Source organism: Chenopodium quinoa, unplaced genomic scaffold, assembly GCF_001683475.1.
Source record: "Chenopodium quinoa cultivar QQ74 unplaced genomic scaffold, ASM168347v1, whole genome shotgun sequence".
Taxonomy (NCBI): Eukaryota; Viridiplantae; Streptophyta; class Magnoliopsida; order Caryophyllales; family Amaranthaceae; genus Chenopodium; species Chenopodium quinoa.
Genome location: NW_018744072.1, coordinates 838,897 through 861,790, shown reverse-complemented (window position 1 = coordinate 861,790; position 22,894 = coordinate 838,897). Strand labels below are relative to the sequence as shown.

At 35.9% G+C, this 22,894-nt stretch overlaps 1 protein-coding gene and 1 long non-coding RNA gene across 4 annotated transcripts; one reads left to right on the top strand and one right to left on the bottom strand.

The window, feature by feature from the left end:
- Positions 1 to 14,371: 14,371 nt before the first annotated feature.
- On the top strand, positions 14,372 to 17,725 carry LOC110691202. 3 transcript variants are annotated; one of them, XR_002505249.1, is made up of 7 exons: positions 14,372 to 14,539; positions 14,648 to 14,676; positions 14,756 to 14,784; positions 14,937 to 16,584; positions 16,676 to 16,985; positions 17,082 to 17,248; positions 17,363 to 17,725. It is a non-coding gene; the product is annotated as an uncharacterized LOC110691202 (long non-coding RNA). The 3 variants fall into 3 exon arrangements; XR_002505251.1 differs by lacking the exon at positions 14,648 to 14,676; XR_002505250.1 differs by lacking the exon at positions 14,756 to 14,784.
- Positions 17,726 to 19,517: 1,792 nt separating this feature from the next.
- LOC110691201 lies at positions 19,518 to 22,661 on the bottom strand. The gene is made up of 4 exons (XM_021868114.1): positions 22,397 to 22,661; positions 21,795 to 22,115; positions 21,599 to 21,659; positions 19,518 to 20,376 (listed from the first exon to the last, which is right to left on the bottom strand). The coding sequence occupies exons 2-4, from the start codon at positions 21,980 to 21,982 to the stop codon at positions 20,053 to 20,055; spliced, it is 573 nt and encodes a 190-aa protein (XP_021723806.1). The 5' UTR covers positions 21,983 to 22,115; positions 22,397 to 22,661; the 3' UTR covers positions 19,518 to 20,052.
- Positions 22,662 to 22,894: the final 233 nt, after the last annotated feature.

Sequence of the window (22,894 nt, the reverse complement as noted above, 5' to 3'; positions counted from 1 at the left end):
AAAGATAAGCTTTTCAGGTGATGCGGCATGTTCATGTTGGGGTTTGAGTGAAGAGCGAATCCTATTCTAGTTTTATCTTGAATATGTGATTGTTATTGTTTATTGGTTTATTGTTATTGATTGTTGATACTAACGCGTCGGTTTTAAATACCTTTGGTTTTGAAAAGGGCCTACAATGGTTTCAATTTGTAGATTTGACTTTTGTTTACTTTGATTTGACTTGACTTTTGTTTGGTTGGACTGTTAGACTTTGACTTTGTTTTGAAAGGTTTTGAAAATGTCTTCCACTGTGTGTCTTTGATAAATGTCTTAGTCGTTATCACGGTGGTGGTAGTGCCTTAGAATTTCCTATCTCGTGTTTTAAAATGGGTAAAACATGTATTTTAAGGGAAAGGAATTTCTAGGGTGTTACACGCTCATTCTGAGGCCACAAATTTTTAATTAAGGCGGACTTTCATTAACTTATTGTAAGACGAGTTAAAGTTATCCTAAAAATATTTAATGTTACCTTTATATACTACAAAAGTTCCATTTTTCTACCATAAATTTTACCCCTTAAAAAACACTTATTATGTATTAGATTAATCATATTAACCATCATATCATGTATTCATTAGAAATTACAGATTAAAATACAATCAAACTCATTACAAATTAAAAAGTTATCCTCAAAAGAATTAAAGTTACTTAAAATATTGTTAAAGTTATCCTCAAATTGACCATCTTATAATAAAATTAACGTAAACCTGCCTTATACAAGAGTTATTGTTCTTAGGCCTATGACATCTTAGGTAGTATAAATACGGTTGATGAAATGTATGACCAAGACTTCAAAACTCAACCAGCTTCTTTGCAAAAAATTCCATCTACGGAAAGAAGTGGATTCATCATCCAACTATTAATGTTAAGTCGATTTGTTATTGTATTTAGTTAACTATTGGGCCGATGTTTAGGCCCTTAAATACATTGTATATATACACCTAATATAGTAATACCCAAACCCTTATTCACATTCTTGACATGGTATCAGGCCTACTAAACCCTAAACACTGAAAAAAAATCATTTCTCTACTGTCGATTAAAATTCAACCATGGCTGAGGATGGAAAGATTGATCCCTCTTCTCCGTTCTACCTAGGCGCGGGTGAACCCGGAAATTTGATTACTCACGTGATCTTGAAGAATGATAGCTATCTGGCGTGGTCAAGGGTAATCACGTTGTCCTTACGATCTCGACAAAAATTTGTCTTTGTCGATGAACAATTGCAAAGCCAAATGAGAAAAAGAAATTGCTTGATTGGGAGACTGTTAACTCCATGCTGGTTTCATGGATTTTACGGTCTATGGACCCAAAGGTTGCGACAAGTATACCCTATTTTGATGAGGCGAAAAAGCTATGGGATTATTTGGAGAAACGGTTTTGTGTCTCTAATGGTCCTAGGCTGCAACAATTAAGGTCGAAAATAACGAATTGCTAACAAACTAAAGGCACCACTAGTGGAAAAAACGTCATTTACAGCACACTATTTGCAGCAAGTACAGAATGCTGCAAATAATGGTTAATCAATGCGGGTCAACCATTTAACAATTTACTAGCAGCGTTTTTTGCTAGAGGAAAAGCATTCCCTAGACAATACCAAAGGTCTCTTCCGAGTTATCAATGGCTTCCCAAATCAACTACCAAGCCTATTTCCATGAAATCAAGCAAATAAGGGACATTTCACACAATACTTAACTTCCTAATCATCCAATAATCTACTTCCGTGATGATCTTCAAACCATTAATTGAAATACCCAAATCCCGTTAATACGCAACTTCCGTTGCGATAAGAAAAAAGGGATGATAACAATACTAATTATTCCTAATCTAGCATTGGCATAAACACAATCAATTAAGCATGTCAATTGGGATTATTATTGGAGAATTTTAAGATTCAATTCATGTATCAACATATTCGGGTTCCGCAAGATCTCAGATTATGGATCTACTCACACATACTAACGAAAACAAAAACAAGATTCAATGAATAAAACATAATTAATAAGCAATAAAAAGGTAAAGGAAATAGAGTAGATGAATACTAATTACTTCAATTGAAAAAGCTCGAATTGTTGATGAACAATAATGCAAAATTAAAGAGTAGAAATCAAACTATGTAGAGAGAGAGAAAAACTAGGGTTTAATGAAGTTCTAATACTAGGGAAAATAAAAGTTATCCTCTAATTAGATTACAATGGGTATTTATACCCCTAAGAAAGATAAAATCCGAAAATAATTAAAAACGGGTAACTTCGAAGCTGTGCCCGGTCTGCCCAGGCGAAGGATGCCCTATCGGGCACACGGGGTAAGTCCAGATTTTGCAGTTTTCTTCTTCCGCCCGGTCTATCCGGGCTTTGGATGCCCAGTCAGGCGCACGTAACAACGTCAAAATATAGTTTTGCACTGTATGTCCTCACCGCCCGGTCTTTCCGGGCTTTGCAAGCCTGGTCGGGCATACGAGATTTTTGATGATTCTTCATAGTTAACTTATTCTTTCTTTTCCCTGGCAGCCATGGCATGGGGTGCCCGGTAGGGCATGGGGTGCCCGGTAGGGCATTGGGGAATTTTCCTCTTTCACTTAACACCCTCTTATTTGACCATCCAAAACAAGTCTGAAACATCCAAGAAATCTTCGTTTTCCTGTGAAGCTCATTCAAATAGATCGAACACACGAAAGAAGAGATTGTTAGCAAGAAATAGCTCCGTAGAGCTCAAAACCATGCAAAATACGCTGTGAAACCGGGATAAAACATGGTATAAAACGCATATATCAAGTATTGATATTCTTTTCATGACTACTTTGTAACTTGAATTCTTCAAAAGTTTTGAACTTGCTTGACATATCTCGATCCAGGGCTGGGAATTTTTAATCAGACGCCAATATCTAGATAATGTTTTCTGGTTGTACGTTGTTCATCTCATAGATTGAACTTGTTGTTCTTTGTTTGCTTCTATGCCACTCTAACTCTATGTTCTACTTCAAATTCTGGGTTTCTAATAGTACTTCATAGTTAATATCTTCCTATAGCCTAGCATTCTATTATTTTCTTATCTATGCAAATTTAAGAAAATATAGCGTAGAGTATACAAGAAATTTGAAGTGGTAAAGACAGCTTTTGGGGCTGCTGCCATAAGAAACGTCAAATTATGTTATAAGTTCACCTTTTCTTCTTACTAGATATTGTTATCTAAATTTGCATGATAGATAGTGTAAACTATCCACAGCATTTATATTCTATCCTAAGTTCTTACCTATTGTAAAAATGAACTGCATAATTAGTCACTAATTCTCATCCGTCTCTTTTTAAAAAAAAAAATGGGTAGAGTATTATTGATTCCGTGATGGTAATATCCATTGCAAGAGTGCTCTGTGAACTTACATTCAAATTGCATGATAACTTATTTCAGGTGACTGGATGAATAATTCAGCAGGAATTGCATTTATGCCACATGTCATTCACGTTGCACTCGGAGAGGTATGCTAACAAGCTTTAAAGTTACTATGTGACCTTGCTTATGTTTGTTCTTAGTTGATGTATAATGAGCTATTGTAATCTGTTAACTTGGCTGGTTTATAATTAAGCATTCCCAACCCTTGGTTTGCTATTCTTGTTATAGCGGGTGCAATTGGGAGACTATGTGGGTTAGCTTTTGGAGTTGCCATGAAATGTGACTGGCTTGTACTAGTAATGTTGTTTGGGTTTCATTCTGGATATTGTTACTTTCTTTTGCCCAAGGAATTCAATTCTCTAAAGTAGGCATTTTTTCTTCTACAGTTGGCTGGATTTGTATCTAAGCATCTAGGTAATCACCCTGAATTTCATCTGGATTTGTACCTATTTACATTTTGTTTCTGCTGTCATTCACTCAGAAGTACATATTACAAATCTGAAACATCCTTGCGGATTTTACAGTGTTATGTATACTTGCAGATTGCAGGTGCTTCTCTATTCGGCATTCTTCTGTCTAAAAATGACCTTGTAACCTGTTTAAAACTCGCTGCTGGTTTTATGATATGGGGTTTGCCACTTACAGTAAGTTATCCGTTCCTCTACAATCTTTATATTGATCTGCTGTTCCATACCATCTATTAACCTATGCTCTCTCTTTGTATGCATGTGTTTGTGTTTAGCTGCTCTTACTTGGTTGACCAACATGGTTTTAACTGGTGTTCTTGACCGTGCTAACTGTCTGCACACCTCTTCTGAGTGTAATACTCGATTGACCCAGGAAAATAATAAGAATATAGGTGAACTTTATTGATCACTCAAATCATATTTAGTTAGTTTCAATATTAGCATTAGCTGAGTGTTTATCTGTATTTTACAGTGAGTTTAGGTATTAATGCTATCAAACATGGGTGATCCGAGTATATATAGCAGCCTGTTCTTCCTGCAAGCGTAGCCTATGTGTTTATGTCTTTCAACATTGTTTTCCCCCCTAGTGGTTTGATGGCTGCATCATCATATGGGTACTAATGATCAGAGAGCAGCAGCCACAGCCTCCACAACAGCACCAACGTCAGCAGCAGCAGCACCAACATCAGCAGCAGCAGAGGATATACTAAAGCTCGCTGAAGGATGTCAAAGCTCTTCGGTCTTGTTCGTCAAAAGATCAGGGAATCAAGTTGCTCATAAGCTTAGCAAAGTTAGAGTTAAAATTTTGATGGTTTCATGTTTGGTTGGAGGATGGAGTAACATGGGGTTGTTTGTAATGACATTGATTTTTGGTTTTGTTTAATAAAATCATCAAAATTGTTTCTATTTGTTTTGTCTTACTTTTGTTTTTGTTTGTCCTATTTAAATTGAATAGGAAAAAAAAAATATTTGTAGCGCACCTAGGTAAAGTGCGCTGCAAATAATTGGATTATTTACAGCACGCCTAGTAGGGTGCGCTGCAAATAGTCCAATTATTTGCAAAATAATTGGACTATTTGCAGCGCACCTAGCTTATGCATGCTGCAAATAATCCAACTTTTTTGCAGCGCACAAATCAGTTTTTACAGCGTTTTATACGCGCTGCAAATAATAATTACATCACCCACATATGCAGCGCACGAAAACGCTGCAAAGGGGGGGGGTTTGGGCGCGCTGCAAATAGCGTTTTTTCCACTAGTGCATGTCCATCGAGGAGTACTACACCAAATTAATGGGGTTGTTTAATGAGCTCACACGAATTAAGCCTCCCCACGACTGCGTATGTGGTCAGTGTACGTGTAACGTTGCCGGGAAATATGCGATTGATAGAGATGAGGAAGTGTTGCACCAAATTTTAATTGGTGTAGATGATGATTTATATGGGTTGGTGAGAACAAATTTGTTGTCTCAGCAACCCATGGTTGACTTAAACGGTGCTTATCAAGCTCTCCTTCAAGAGGAGGAATCTCGTGGGATTGCCAAAAGGGAGAGCCGAGAAAGAACAAGTGAAGGAGGCCCATGTTTTTGTCGTTACGCCTGCACGTTCGAAGGGGTATGTCGAGCGTCGTGACAAGTCTAAGTTGTTCAGCTCTCATTGTTAGAAAACGGGTCATGATAATAATGGTTGTTTTGAACTTCATGGATACCCTGATTGGAGGTTCGAACTGAAGAAGAATTTTGGAAAGGGGGCTGTTGCCTCCTCTCGTTCCTCTTCCAATGACGTTGCCAACACATCTAAGCCGAGGGCCACACCTACTGTTCTTGCAAATGCAGTCAGCGAGTCAGTGTTTGATCAGTTCGTGGAAGCACCTAATGTGTCCTTGGTCGACCTCAAACCCGAGGATGTTCGGGTCTTGTTGAATATTGTTAATCACCATAACCAAGAACGAATGTAAGGTGATTCTTTGTCTTCCTCTTGGATTATTGATACGGGGACATCTCATCATGTGACCGGGAATGAATTTTGCTTAGTAGATGTGTGTTCGATCTCACCGTGTCCCGTGGATCTCCCTAATAGTGAACAAGCAGTGGCTTTAAAGGAGGGTCGGGTTTGTTTAGCCGACGACTTAATCTTGGAGCATGTTTTATTTGTTCCACAATTACAATACAATTTGATATTGGTATCTAAAATGATTGATAATTCACATTGCTTTGTTTGTTTCACTAATTCTCTATGTGCTCTACAGGACCAACATTCGGGGAGCCTGATTGGGAGTGGTGAACGGAAGGACGGACTCTATTATTTTCGGCGAATTTCTACAGTATGTGTAGTGCAAGTTCCTAAACTGTCAGATTTCGAGCTATGGCATAGAAGACTTGGGCATCCGTCGGATAGAGTGGTCAAGTTAGTTCCTTCTATTCGTAACAGTACTTCTAAGAAATTTTGAATAAAGCTTGTGATGTGTGTCCTCAAGCTAAACAATCTAGGGATAGTTTTCCTAATAGTGATAGTAAAGCCAGTTGTATTTTTGAATTGATTCATTTTGATCTGTGGGGGTCGTATAAAACTCCTACTTGTGGTGCACGTTATTTTTTTACTTTAGTTGATGATTATTCAAGAGGTGTTTGGGTTTATTTGTTGAATTCCAAAACTGGAGTTTATTCCGCATTTTCATCTTTTTTTGCTATGATTGAGCGTCAATTTGAAAATTCTATCAAATTGGTGAGGAGTAACAATGGAACTGAATTCAATTTCAAGTTTCCATATTTCAATTAACATGGCATTATTTTCAAACTTCTTGTGTTGGGACACCTCAACAAAATGTCGTGTTGAGCGAAAACATCAACATATATTGAGTGTGGGGCGTGCTTTGATGTTTCAAGGGAATTTGCCTGTTGATTTTTAGGGTGAGTATGTTCTTGGGGCGATTTATTTTAATTAATCGTACTTCATCTCGCTTGTTGCAAAATAAGACACCATATGAGGTTTTATTTAGAAAAAAACCTAGTTTTGATGAGTTACGGGTTTTTGTCTCTCTTTGCTTTGCTCATAATCAGAAAGCTAAGGGAGATAGATTTGCACCTAGGAGCCAGAAGTGTGATTTTTTAGGCTATCCACATGGTAAAAAGGGTTGGAAACTTTATGATCTTGAGACGGGTGAAATATTTGTGTCACGGGATGTGAAGTTTTTTTAGATAGAATATCCTTTCGCTAGTGAAAAGACCTTGAATGTGGACTCCGATAATAATGTCGTTGCTACTATGTTGAATGAGGATGAGTCGAGGGTTGATTTTGATTTTTTGGATGATTTGGAAATGGTTTTGGAGGTAAGTGAAGCAGCTCGTGTCCAAGACAACCAGCCTAATGTTGCTTCTAGTTTGGACGTGCAAGGGGCTGCTGCTGGCAGCGTACACAGCAACCCCCTTGCGGCAGACAGCAACAGCTGCAACCCCTTGCGGACGAAACTGCTACTGCTGCTAGCAGCCTTCATTCGGGCAGTAGTGCAGCCACTAGCAGCTTTCATGTGGCCAATGATGCTGCTGCCGCAACAGCGGACCCTGTATCAGTTGAGCTTGGGTGTGGTATTCGAGAACAACATCCCCTGGGTTTGGCACATAGACTACGTCGCACATACTGTACAAGCAATGAGTCCTCCTAGTTCACCTTCTCCACGCTCCTCAAGTACTCCCTGTCCTATAGCACATTTTGTTAATTGTGAAAAATTTTCCCTACGACACCGTATATTTCTTACAGCTGTGATAGCAAGCACTGAACCCCGTAATTTCAAGGAAGCCATGACAAATGCAGGGTGGAGAGAAGCTATGTAAAAAGAAAGCAATGCTTTGGAGGATAATGAGACTTGGGTCATGTAAAAGTTACCTACGGGGACGAAAGCTCTCGGGTGTCGGTGGATTTATAAAATCAAGTATAATTCCGATGGCACCTTTAAGAGGTTAAAGGCTCGTCTTGTTATATTTGGTAATCACCAAGTTGAAGGCATTGATTATAATGAGACGTTCACTCCAGTGGCCAAAATGGTTACGGTGCGTGCATTCTTGCCGTTGGAAATTGCATCAGATGGACGTTCATAATGCATTTCTTCACGGTTATCTTGATGAAGAAGTGCATATGAAGCCTCCTCCTGGACTTCATGGTAACAAACTAGGTTTGGTTTGTCGATTACAAAAATCGTTGTATGGTCTACGGCAAGCACCTCGTTGTTGGTTTGCTAAACTAGCCGCTTCTCTTAAAAGGTACGGTTTTAAGCAGTCGTACTCTAATTATTCTCTATTTACTCTACATCAAGGGAATATCCATCTTAGTATTCTGGTGTATGTTGATGACTTACTAATCTCTGTTAATACTACTTCTTCGATTTCTGCTTTTAAAAAGTACTTGAGTGAATGCTTTCATATGAAAGATTTGGGGGTCTTGAAGTATTTTCTTGGTATTGAGGTTGCTCGGAGTCCCGAGGGGATTTTCTTATGCCAACGCAAATATACTCTTGATATTATTGCGGAAGCAGGTTGCTGTTAGGAGCTCGACCGGCTGGGTTTCCGATTGAGCAAAATCACAATCTCGCTCAATCACATGGTGCTTTTCTTGATGATCCCGAGGCATATAGACGACTTGTGGGTCGTTTGATTTATTTGTCTTTCACTCGACCTGATCTACCTTACGCCGTGCATATCTTGGCATAATTTATGCAACGCCCTCGTCAGGAACACTGGGATGCGGCCCTGCATACGGTCCGTTACTTGAAGGGTTGTCCATGTCAGGGAATACTTCTACACTCGGATTGTGACTTACATTTGACAGGATGGTGTGACTCGGATTGGGCTAGTTGCCCTTTAACGAGACGATCTATTACATGTTGGTTGGTGTTTCTTGGTGGCTCTCCAATCTCTTGGAAAATCAAGAAGTAACATACTGTTTCTAAATCTTCCGCAAAGGCGGTGTACCGATCTATGGCCGCGGTGACTTCGGAATTGAAGTGGTTGAAGGCATTGCTTGGTAGTTTGGACGTGGCACATCCGCGTGCGATGAGCTTATTTTGTGATAGTCAATCAGCTTTGTACATTGCTCAAAACCAGATTTTTCATGAGCGCACAAAGCACATTAAGGTTAATTGCCATTATGTTCGTGATGCCATACAAGATGGTATTATTAGTCCAGCGCATGTGAAGACTAATGAACAACTAGCAGATATTTTTACAAAAGTTTTAGGCAAGCGACAATTTTTGTATTTATTAGACAAGTTGGACATTTGTGATTTACATGCTCCAACTTAAGGGGAGTTATTAAGCCAATTTATTATTGTATTTAGTTAACTATTGGGCCAATGTTTAGGTCCTTAAATAGGTTGTATATATACTCCTCATACAGTAATACACAAACCAAGGATTCTCATTCTTGGCAATTAATAATATGGAATGTGATGTTGGCAAATACTTTGATGAATTTTGAGAAGAAAATAGTATATCATAACCTTCTAAATCTCTATGAATGAAAGACTTTAGTTCTAAATCTAAATTCACTCCTAAATCTAATTTTCGATGTTAAAACGAAGAGTTCAACACACAAAAGTTTAATTTAAAATTGTGTTGCTTTTGGTTTGGTTCTCTTTAATTATAACTAATACTATACTTGCTCCTTACTCCAACTTTAATTAAGAAACAACTATTTTTAGGAAATTAGCTCAACTTGGAGCCCTTTAACCGATTTGCTAGTACAAATTAGAAACCTAAAGGCCTACAAACGAAAGTATTAGCTAACTAAAACCTGCTAATACTATTACTAGTAACAAGTCCGTTTCATTGTATCCTTCATGACACGTAAAATAAACTTGTCATTAGCATTTAAACCAAATTCCAAAGCATCCATTGTTATTCAAAGGTTCATGTTGTTGAAGGACCAACTCAACCAAAATGATAAAATATAAATCGATTTCGGGCTTCAACCAACTTAAACTTTTGATTGAGTTGGTCCTTTAACATGGTATCAAGGGTCAGCGTGACACAAAGGTTACGGGTTCGAATCTCATCCACCCCTCCTTTCAAAGTGGAATATTAATCGCTAGTTAGGTGGCTTCAACCACCAGTTTAAGATATTGGTTCTATTACGTTCCCTCACATAAGAGCCATTGGGATTTGAAGTGTGGATGCGGCATGGGCCCTCATACACTGAGCGAAATATTCCACTTAAAAGCGGGGGTGGATAAGATTTGAATCTATGATCTTTGTGTCACGCTGGCTCTTGTTGCCATGTTGAAGGACCGACTCAATCAAAAGATTAAGCTGATAGTTGAAGCCCAAATCGATTTATATACTCTATCACATATGATATACTACTACTACATCAACCACCATAAATACATAAATACTCTTAAACCCTTGTAGTCGTTGTTAAAGACTCATCAATTGAACACCCTATCAAGCATTTCATCATTTCATGTACTTAAGCGAATACAAGCTTGATCAAAGGATATGCTCCACAAAAGTTGAATTTCCTTAGGGTGTTTAGATTGCAATCTAATTAAATTATTGCGCCAAACCATCATGCAAATTATTATTTTTCAACAGTTTTGGTTTGACTTGTGATTTGCTTTAAGATTTTACTAAAAGTTGAGCTCATGTCTAGACTTTGTTTCACAAATATTTGAAACCGATTCAAATCTTAGTGTTTTAAAATTTTGTTTGATGCCAAAATTGTTATATTTTTTAGAAAATTAAATTTTTGACATAATTTAATTCATACTTATTATATATTTTTCAGAACAAACATACAAATGAACCTAAACTTTTAAATCTGGATAAAGTAAGAAAAATGAATAATGGAATTTGATGGAAGTAAGAAAATTGTGAAGAAAGCAAATGGTGGCTGCTTGTTCTGATCACCTTATTTTCAATTATTTCAAGTATAATAAGTTAACATAAGTTCAGTTCAGAAAAAATAAGTTCTGATAAGGGTTACCCAAATACAAATTACAACTTAAATAAGTTTTAATAAGTTCTAATAAGTTAAGGTAAGTTTAGATAAGATATAAGATAAGCTCAGATAAGTGAAAATCAGGTTAATAGAACACACCCTTTAGTAAATTGAACATGGTAAGATGGTATAAGGTGTTTGCTAATAGACTTTATATTCCGTTGAAGTTAAGAGGGGAAAAACATATACTTGTAAATAAAAAGTGGGTAGAGCAAAAAAAAAAATTAAAGAAAATTTGTCAAAAATAAGCCAACCTTTGCGTGATTAGCTCAAATAAGCCGATCTTTCAATTAACTAAAAATAAGTCAACCTTTATAAGATATCTTCCCCAATGAGTCATGACCGGTTGATTTTGATAGTGATGCGGAAGCATTCAAGATTTCCTTTCTTGATTCGTTCTTGGAACTTTCTTGAAGTTTCTTGATCATTCTTGAAGGTTCTTGGAAGTTTCTTTAATGTTTCTTTAATTAGATTTTGCTTACAAGTTTTTACCTTTCACTTAAAAGGGTTTTTCTTGGTTCAAGCATTAGGATCTTTAATCTATTTATCAGTTTCTTTAAGTTAGGAAGTAGTTAGTTTGGTTTTCCTTAACTAGTTAGTTAATTTGTTAATAAGCTGATTTTAGGCGTGTGGCCTTGCTTGGTGAGCAAGCTTGGTAAGGTTTGAAATCTTATCCAAGGGTTTGAAATCTTATCCAAGGGTTGCTATAGTTCTAGTTGGATTAGATAACTAATCAAATTCTATCTTATTTGGTTAGTTATGTAAACCGTGTCATGCTAGCTTGCGGTTCAAGGTTTGCTTCCTTGTTCTCCAAGTTGGTTTGGAAGTCTAGATTGCTTAGGATTGAATTAGGGACTTGTCCTAATCTTTCTAGGAGAGTCTTGCTTATAAATAGGCTTGTAAACTCAAGAAATAAGAAGATTGTTTTATTGATTAAACCTGGCTTTATTGCTTGTTAATTTGGAACGTTCTTTTTTCAGATTTTCTTTGTGTTTGACGAGTGAAGTTAAACATAAAAACCTTTAGATTAGGCGAGTGAAACCTGATTTAAGAGAGGTTAGATTAATTAGTGAGTGAAGCTAATTCAAACTATCCTCAAAAACCCCTAAATCACGATATTAAGGTGAGTGAAACCTTGAAATCAGATTTAGAACCCTTAGGCTAAAACAAACGAGTGAAGCTTGTTTGAACCTAAGACTAAACGAATCAAGAAACGCATCAGATAGTAACCTATTGTTTAGATTAAGTATGCCACATGTCCTAATATGAGTAGTTTATTTTAAAATTTAAAATAAAATAATTTTTTAATCAAAATAAATGTTTTTTATTAATTTTTTCTAAAATCCCCCCTCCCCCTAACGAAGAACATCCCCCCGCCGGATACATCACACCAGCCTAAACACCCACCGGCGATCCCTTTCGCTCTCTCCCCTCTCATTTCCGCCTCTGCTCCTCCTCTCTCTATATTTTTTTTTTTCAGGAAATTATGGGTAAGGGCTTTTCGGGTGAGTGTTGAGTTTTTTAGGGCGGATTTTTCGGATGGATTTCGAAGATTAAGGTCGGGTTTGGGGTGGATATGATGATATTTTGGTGGTTAGGGTGGGGATTCGAGGTGGGTACGGTTGTTTTGAGGTGGGTGTTGGTGTGGGTCTGCGGGCTTGGGTTGGTTTCGGCCGACGAAGGCCGGTGTTGTAGGAGGGGGAACAGAAAGGGGGTAGGTGGAGGAGAGTACAGTGGAGGTCGGCCGGCGTTCAGGGAAAGAAAGAGAAAGGGGTCAGGGGTGAAGGGTTGGCGGTGGGAGAGCAGAGATAGAAAAGGAGAGAGAGGTGGTCCGAGCGGTGGCTAGCGAGGTGTGGCCGTGTGGGGGTGTTGCCTGGTCAGTAATGGGTGTGGGATTTTTATCTTTATTTTAAACGTTTTGAGTAATTAATTTAAATAAATTATTTTTGTAATTAATAAAATGAAAGAAATGACTTGTTTAGTAGGTTGTAAGTCATTTGACCAATTTAAGGAAAACACTCCTTAAAAGTCAACTTATTCTTAGTTAATTGAAATATTGGCTTATTATGAGCTAAATGTACAAAGGTTGACTTATTCTTAACAAATTTTCCAAAAATTTTGATTAAGATAAAGGATTATGAAAGATATGTTAGATATAAAATGATGTATAAAATGATCAAAATTATGTTAAGAATATTTTTTATAACTATATAAATATTTGTGTTAAACATATGCGAAATCTTTTTTATATTGTATAAGATTAGGAAATTATTTTTGTATAAGATTTGTTTCTTTAATTGAATTTTATTTAGCCAAAAAAAAAAAAACAAAACCAAATCAAGAGATGACACATATCATTACTGGTGTACATTTTATCATATTGTTATTGATTACAAAGTACTCTTCCTAACATATTGGGAAGCATTTCGTATTCAAGTATATTAATAATTCGCAAGTCATTTTCCTGTGTAAATTAGTCCTTATTGCATAGAATAAAAATAAACATTGCCAACCAAAAAGGAAAATTAAAAATAACCACAAACCAAAAAATGCCCAAAATTGCTTCTAAGTGATTAATATACTTGTGGTACGTTTTGGCTCCTAACATGATGGGATTTGGTTTGGTTTATTTTAACTCTTAAAAGTCTTAATACATCAAAGTTTGTTAGAACTCATGTAACACATAAAACCTAAGTAGTCTCCATTTCATAAATATTGAATAATTATTACTTTGAAAATGTTTCACTAATAATTAGACCTAACAATCCTGACCCACACCCGATGATCCGACACGAATGACTCGAGCCATGACCCGAAATTGACCCAAGTACAATGACTCGAAAATGACCCGAAATCCGAATTGACCCGACCCGAAAATAGAGTTGACCCGATCATGACCCGACACTCGAATTAACCCGACCCGAAGTTGACCCGAATTGTTTGACCCGAACAAACCTGATACCTGAACAGACTCAATACTCGAAATGTTCCGAACTAAAATTACCTTATAATTGAACTAAAAATGTCTGGTGCCAAAAATAATCTAAATTGTTCATCTTCAACTGTAACCACGCTCATAAACTGAATTGATAGTTCTTATTATAACAATATTAAAATATTAAAATTGATTTGAGCTAAATCCACAAATTAAATGGAACAACCCGAACATGATCCGACCTGATTTAGACCTAGCCTGGCAAAAACTGACACGACACGATAACACGACACGAATCGGACACGAAATAAGCGGGTTAGTGTTGAGGAGTTCGACACGACACGACACGAATAGTTAAATGGGTCAGGTTAGTGTTGAAAATCGTAACACGGGCCAACCCGCTTAATAAGCGGGTTGTGTTTGGGTCAACCCGTTTACCCGTTTAACCGCAAAATAAACATCTAACCCTACCCGAATTATTTAAAAAAAAAAAAAAACCTAAGAAAAAAACCTAAGTCCTTAGCAGCCGTCATATATAAGGCTAAAGATTTTTTTCCCTTCTTTGATTCTTTCTGGTTTTCACTTTTCAGTTTTTCACTCTCTCACTCTCTACTCTCATCCTCAATCATCTTCCTCGATCATCTTCCTCAATCCTCACACTCTCATCCTGAACGAAGAGTCGAAGACGCACAACCCTCCTCCATAGCAGCCGCTCTATAAGTTCATCTTCTTCACTTCTTTTCATCTGTTTTTGTCTAATTTCTATTATTATTTTCTGTTTTTTTTTTTTTGTTTTTTCGTATAATCTATTTTTTTTTTTTTTTGTAGATCCGTTGAATTATCTTCATCTGTTTAAGGTAAATTCGTCTAAACTATTTTTTCTATTTTTTTTCCTGTTTTTTCGTCTAATCGATTTTATTATTTGTTTTTTTGTAGATCCGTTGAATTATCTTCATCTGTTTAAGGTAAATTCGTCTAATTTATTTTTTCTGTTTTTTTTCCTGTTTTTTCCCTGTTTTTTGGTCTAATCGATTATATTATTTGTTTTTTTTTTGTTTTTTCGTTTAATGTATTTTATTATTCGACTAATATTCCTCCTTAATCTCGTCTATTTCAGATGGACTCAACAATTAAATCAACTCAAATTGATGGGGAACAATCTGCTGAGGCAGAAGTTGAAGTTGTTACACGAGGTAGCAAAGAAAAGGGAAAGAAAATCGGGCATGTTTACAAGCCTGGTAAGAATTTTAAATGCTATAGAAAGCTTACTTCTGGTGTGTGGGTGAATTTTACCATTTTAGAACCTGACCTTGATGGTAATTTGTGGTGTAAGTGTAAAAAATGTGGCCAAATATATAGTGCTGATAGCAAGTATGGTACTGGTAATTTACTTCGACATTCAAATAGCTGTAAGAAGAAAAATAGTAGAGATGTTGGTCAAATGTTGTTGCAATCTAGTTCTGATGGTCTTAAAACTAGAAATCCTACCTTTAATACTGATGGTTTTCGTGATTTGCTTGTTGTTGCTATTGTTAAGCATGGGTTGCCTTTTCAATTTGCTGAATATGAAGGGATTAGGAATTTATTTTATTACTTGCAACCTGATGTGAAACTGTTTTCTAGAAACACCGCTAAAAATGATATAATTAAACTTTATAATATGGAGAAAGTAAGACTTGTTGCTGCCTTACATGAAGTTTCTGGGAGAATTTCTTTAACATCTGATTGTTGGTCATCTCTTACCACTGATGGCTATATATCACTCACTGCACACTATGTTGATAATTCTTGGACTTTACAAAAAAGGATTTTGAACTTCTCTTTCATTCCACCACCCTATACTGGTGTTGCTATGTCCGAAAAAATTTACACACTATTAAAGGATTGGGGAATTGAGAAAAAAATAATGTCAATGACTTTGGATAATGCTTCTGCGAATGATGTGTTTGTTGATTGTTTGAAAGGAAATCTTGATTTGTAGTGTGATGGGGTATATTTTCACATTCGTTGTTGCTGTCATATTCTGAATTTGGTAGTCTAAGAGGGACTTAAGGAGGTTGATGATGCTATTTGTAAGGTTAGAGAAACTGTGAAATATTGCAAGGGTTTACAGGCTAGAAAACAAAGGTTTTTTTATTGTGTTGCTTATGTTTCATTGAGTTCAGCTTAGGGGTTGAGGCAAGATGAGCCAACTCGATGGAATTCAACTTTTATGATGTTAGAGAATGCTATGTTTTATAGAAAGGCTTTTGTTCATCTTTAAAAAACTGATACTCACGATGTGCATTGTCCAACAAATGATGAGTGGTCTAGGCTTGAGAAAATTTTCAAGTTTTTGAAAGTTTTTTATGATGTTACTTGTGCCTTTTCTGGATCAAAGTATCCTACTGCGAATCTTTACTTTCCTAATGTATGTTATGAAGGTAAGATTGTTGTTGAAAGATGAAATGGAAAATGTTGATTCTTTTGTTAGAAAGATGGCATTGAGAATGTGGGGTAAGTTTGAGAAATATTGGTCTGATTTCTCTCCCATAATGGCTATTGCTGCAATTATGGATCCTCGATTCAAATTTCAGTTTGTGAGTTTTTCATATGCCAAAGTATATGGTTCAAATGCCTCTTTTGAGGTGTCAAGTTTGAAAGAAAAGCTATTTGAAATGTTTGATGCATATGTAAGTTCTTCAACTCGTTCCAATGGTGGGCCTTCCACCACTTCTAATCATAATCAAGGTGTGAATGTTGCTACTGTTGATGGTTTCATGGAGGTATATTAAATATTTACTTTTATTATTATTATTATTATTATTATTATTATTATTATTATTATTTATTACTTATTAGAACATGATTAATTAGGACTTTGATGATTCTTCTGGAGTGGAATTTGCTAGTACACCAAAATCTGAACTTGAATTGTACTTGGAGGAGCCTTTAATTCCTTGTGTCAATGAGTTAGACATCCTTGATTATTGGAAGTCTTGTCAATTACGCTTCCCCGTTCTTTCTCTTATGGCTAGAGACCTCCTATGTAAGCCTACTTCAACTGTTGCGTCTGAATCTGCATTTAGTATTGGTGGAAGGGTTTTAGACCCTGTTAGGAGCTCTTTAAAGCCATCTGTTGTGGAAGCTTTGATATGTCTAAGAGATTGATTGTATGGACAACAAGGTGATTCTCTTTAACTTGTCCTTTTTAAAAAAAAATTATACTATCATTTCTGATTTCAAATGGCCTTAAATCTTTTTTATTTCTGCCTTAAATTAGCTGATGATGTTGTTGGGGTGGATGATATATGTGACAACATCATGAATTTGAAGATTGATATTGATAACTCTTCATGTCCAAGCACTTTAGCAAGTCCACTATCGGCTAGTGGAAGTGGGAGCACTCCTTGCTCAACTTTCAAACCTATTGTTAATGTTCTTGATTAGGTATTAAAGTCTTATACATTCTGTTTTATATATTTATATTGTTAATGTATTATGCATTCTATTTTTTCGTCTAATACTATAAATCAATCTCACTTTTGACCTTTAACTTGCAAGTTGCAAGAGGAGCTGCGAAGGTGGATTGAGTTGGTGACCTTTAACTTCCGGCCAAGCAGCCAACAAGTTCCTTTTATTTGTCCAGCAACTCAGCAAGTTTGCCCAGGCAGCAACTCAGCAAGTTTTCCAAGCAACTTGCTCTATGTGGAACATTCTGTTTTTTTTTTAACAATGAAGTGATGTAATTTTTGAACAATTAAAGTATCAAACTTAGGTGGTCTGTAATTTCAAACTTAGCTACAGGCCTACAGCTGATTAGCTCTATTTTCACACTGTGTAAAGTGTAAACTCCAGTAACTTAGCAGCAAATCATGTCACAATTCACTGAATTCAGAATTTTAAATTAAGTCATTAAACACTAAACAGGTTCTTGATTAAACAAGTATTGATTAAACAGGTAAACATGTATAGTTTTTTTAACACGAACACGACCCGTTTAACTAAACGGGTTACATGTGTTATATTCGTGTTACCTGTTTATTAAATGGGTTGTGTCAGAGTATAGGAGTTCCAATCCGTTTATAAATGACCTGGACATGAACACGACACGACCTGTTTGTCAGGTCTATTTAGACCCGACCTGAATATGACTCGAACATACTTGATCCGAAAATGTCCCGACCCGAACTCAACCCGATACCTGACCCGAGCCATAACCGAAACCCGAAATGACACAAACCGACCCGACCTGTACCCGACCCGAACGACCCATTTGTCAGGTCTACAAATATTGCAACATTTCTTTATTTGCACATGTTTTCTCTTTTTTATCTCTTAACATCACATGGGTACTTATATTTATTCTTCTCTATCTCTCTCCCCTAATCTTAAAATCTGTGTCACATCCTCATGTAACAATATTTAGGAAACAGAGGAAGTACTCTGTACTTTTATTTGAAAGAATCTAAGTAGTCTAATTGAGAACAAATACTGAGTTTAAAGACAAAATAAATAGCATTATCGTAACTTAGAGGGTTATCTAACCTAGAGGAAACACGATGCTCCATAAAATTAAAGAAAATCCACATATTTAGGCCCATCTTGGTAGGGTTTTAGGTACTATAAGTGGAATTTCATGAATCTCATTCATACGCACCTAAATAGGATCTCATGCATATACAGATAAAAGATCACATAATAGTTTAGAATTAACCTTTTGATGCGTGAATTCCCAAGCTTTTTTCGACCTTCTTGCGCAAATTAGAGCCCCAATTGTTGCTCTTCTATTCTTAGTCCACAAGGGTAGATCGAACCTCCACCAATACTAGTTGAACGGGAGAGATTAATCTCCTCTTCTATAGAGAACTTCTAACCGATTGTAGAGAGAGAGGAAGGAAAAAGTATTACGTTGCTTCTTTGTGAAAGATGAACGTCTGTTTATTTTTTCCCAAACCCTTAATTATATAATCACATTATCTAATTAGGGTAAGACTTATTTTCCTTCTAATCCTTATGGTCGATTATCCACAAAACCCAACTTTTGGACTTGGTTTTCTTGTTCGACCTATTACTGTAACGTGTGACCTCATAGGATTCATTTAGTTAGCATTGGTTTAATCCAATGATCAATATTGGTCTCTCAAGACGTAAAGACAACTCAACTATACGAACTTATTATCTCTATAATGCGATCCATACTATATTTAGTAATTGCACGAGAGTTGAGGACACATTTCCTTCAATCTTAAGACTAATTAATAAAGTTTATCTACCACTTAAACCTATCAACCATAAGTCCATAATACACCCCGTCAAAAAAAATAAGAAAAACAGATTTGCTAATAAATATTAAGGCAAGTACCAACAAGAGTTGGCTCAAGTGGTAAAGTAGCTTGAAGGTTTCGAGTTCAAATCTTATCGAATGTAGAAAACTCTTGTTAGGAGACTCACTCACCATAAACCCGATGTGCAACCCGAGTCAAATTCAGATGTAATTGGAGCTAAGATGAACCAGGTGGGGTATACTTAAAAAAAATGGCAAGTTAAATTTTAGACGTTAAATATATGCAAGAGATTTTTTCTAAAACTATGGTATTTACTCGTGACAATTGTACGATAAAACAGTCCTTTAGCAAAACACATGTGGTTAGGCAGAAACCCACGTCGTCCAAATTTCAAAAATCTAAGTACGATCAATTAAAAAGTGGACCACAAAAACACTTTAAAAACCAGAAACCCTGAAAATGGGCTTCATCTTCATATATACATTAACCTATCACTTCTACAGACCAGACTTTTAATACCAAATGCAGCTTTTTTATACAACTTCTTCTTCCCACAGAAATTCAGCCGCATTTTATACAAAATACAAGTACCAGAAATAATTTCCCCTCCCTCATATTCACATTAGACTCCAACAACTAAAAAAATAACTAGACTCTAAATTCCCACACTTTTTATTTTAGTCAAAACTAATTACATGGGATTTTTTTTTTTTTTTTTGGTTGTACCTTGTACTTACAAAAAAAGGAACCCTCTTTTAAACAACTGCATATTTACACTGCAAAATAAACAACTCTTCCATATCTCTTTCTTTTGCTCTGAGAAATTTACCAAAATTCTTCTCATGCTGCTGCTATTGTAATTTTTTTTATCCCTCGCTAAAATGTTATATTTGCCTTTAAGGCTTTTCTGTTTTGATGATCACTATATGTACTTGGTTTGAGTTTGGATGTCGATGGGGTTCGTTCCTAAGCCAAGGCAGGGATACTGCAGTTCCTGCGGTCCCTGTCGAGGCAATCGAACCCCTCAACTCTAACTGCCGGGTTGTTACCAAAATTCGCCCTCACACATCCCCCTTTCCTTGTGGAAGAGTTTAGTGAGGATGCAGACCCTGATGCAGTAGCCTGTATCGGCGATGATGGAACTGGTGAAAATGGAGGAATTAACTGTTTTTCCTCCCGGAATCGAGCGTCCTGAATTAATGGGTTAGAGACTCTACTTGGTGGCGAACCACTGAAAAACGGGGGCGACGATGCTGCCGGTGTGCTTGGCCTCTCGGCACCATGAACACCCTGTCCAAACAATTCACCCGAATTAGATCCCATCCATAATAAGCCTAAACTATTCAATATATTCCACAAGTAATATTACATTTACAGGTCAATTTACTGTTAAAATGAATCACTTTCTTGTTCAGTTTAATCAGTCAAAGACAAATCAAATTTAATTTAGTCGCAAATTTGGACACAAAAAGAATACAGAAGGCATCTTCATAAGTTGCGTAATCACATATAGTACTATACTATTATTACTAAGAAAGGTACTATCATCTTTGTCTTGTTACACTAATTTAAATTTAAAATTTGAAATTAGTAACTTTAATTTATAATTTACACTGACAAAGACGAGTAGGTTGGCCATAGACAGATTGCCCTTTGGTTCATTTAAAATTTGCTTTACAACACAAGCTCAGATCAGATCTGATCTCTTTTTCCCCCCTTTTTTTAATCAATCAAGGGATTTTCTCTACCCACCATATATCAACCACACATTACACATCATTCAATCATGGACTTTATCCCAATTTAAGTGCCCAATTCAAGGAAACAAAATACCAAAACAATTTTCGTACTCCTCTGTTCCTATTTTTTTTGCCCCATTGTTAAAATAAAAGTCAAACTTTGAAAACTTTGACCATAATTCCCGTTGTTTAACAAAAAAAAACATAATCACGTAGGATTTTGTTTGATTCGTCTCATTGTAAATTTATTTAATATAAATTTTTTATAATTTATAAGCGTTTTAACATGTGTACGCATATGAAAATAAAAATATAAGCGTTCTAACATGTGTTTTGGAGACGATGCAAAGTCAAATGCGGCAAAAACAAAGGGACAGTAGGGAGTAACAATTATAATAATTCCATATAATTCATTGAGAATACCCCGAGATTTAAAATCGGACGAAAAGGAAAGTGTTGAATCAAACCCACTAATTTTTATGAAGCACCCAAAACAAGGAATCAAAATATATGGAAACAAATATCAAATCAAGCAAATATCTTATAAATTTAAGTTAATTTTATATGAATTTCGTAAAATATCAAATCAAACTAATATCTTATAATTAAAAATTAATTTTTTATGATATTGTAAAATATACCACGTTACCCAAACAGACAGACAAAAAGAAAAGTATTGCAATTAATCGTTTAATACCTAATTAAATCGACTACTGTATAACCAAATCAAATCAATTAATCACCGAAGGAAAATATATTGTAGATATATATACCTTACTAAGGATTATGTCTAACAGCTCAGACCCGGCCCTGGAATCAGTGAGCTCTGAATGCCTGCAATAAAATCCCAAAAAATCAGATTAATAAACAAACAATATAAATAAAATAAAATTAAACACGAGTATATAAAATCAGACCAAAAATGAAATTAAATTAAAAAGGGGAAGAACATAAAAAATAAAAAATTACCCAAAGTGCCAACGAAGAGGAGGTCTAGAAGGGTCGTTGACGGTGGTGTTAAGGGCGCCGACACGGCGAGGTTTAGGGCAAACCACGGAGTCTTTCCGATCAGTATTCCGACCACCAGAAATCGACACAAAACTCATCATCTCTTCACGAGATGCGACGCCGTTTTGCTGGATCCCACAAAAATTCATCCTTCGAAGATCAATAGCAATAGATCTTCCAATTTTCTCTCTCCTCTATTTTCTAATCTCTTGATTAATTCTATGTATTTACGCTGTATTTACACAATTCGCGAAACACTAAAATTATCAAAAATTGTAACGCCTGCAAAAAAAAAAAGGAGCGTTTCGCTTGTTAATTTCGTAACATGCAGATTCGAACTTGGAAATCTCTAATTCAGGAAAGTGAAAGCTTTTTTAAAGCATAAATCTCAATTATTTTCATAAAATTCATCGATTGAAGGATTATACCAAAGTATAAAATAATTTCAGCTCAAATTTATGAAATCGGAAATCAAAATCGTAGAAATAGGTTTCGGCAACAATTAATCATGTTCGAAATTCATGAAATAAATTGAACAAAGCATGAATTAAAGAGAAAAATACCTGGAGATGGAAATTAGTAGGAAAGTAGAAGGTAGTTGGGAGCAAAAATGGAGAGAAAAGAAGACATGAAAATGAGGCCAAAAAGGAGTAGGCGAGAAAGAAAGAAGGGTGATAAAGTTGGGGGTAGATGAGTTATATAGAGATGGGAAAATTAAATAAAAATGGAAAAATAATTTAGGAGAGAGAAAATTATGGAACTTGAATTGAATAATAATAAATTAAATTAGCCTATGGGAATCAATAAAAGAGAGGAAAGCGAAAGAGAGAGAAAATAAAGGGGGTGGAGCTGCAATTACCACCTGCAACTCTTTGGGAGTTGTGTACCTTTTTTTTTTTTTTTATTTCCTTTTTATCCTTGATTACGGAGGGAGGGTATTCGTATAATTAATGTATTTAGATTTTAATATTATAAAGTTGAGATTTTTTTTATGCGTAAGATTTTGGTATTCTTTCCGTTCTTTTTTTGTTTGCTTTGTTAAGAGTTATGTTACAACTCTG

Bases quoted from the DNA above. Each gene is read 5' to 3' on its own strand.
- LOC110691201 (XM_021868114.1), bottom strand. From the start codon at position 21,982: ATGAATTTTTGTGGGATCCAGCAAAACGGCGTCGCATCTCGTGAAGAG. The intron at 21,660-21,794 runs GTAATTTTTTAT...ATTTTATTGCAG, and splicing joins CCTCTTCGTTGGCACTTTGG to GCATTCAGAGCTCACTGATT. The intron at 20,377-21,598 runs GTATATATATCT...TTGTTTGGACAG, and splicing joins TAGACATAATCCTTAGTAAG to GGTGTTCATGGTGCCGAGAG.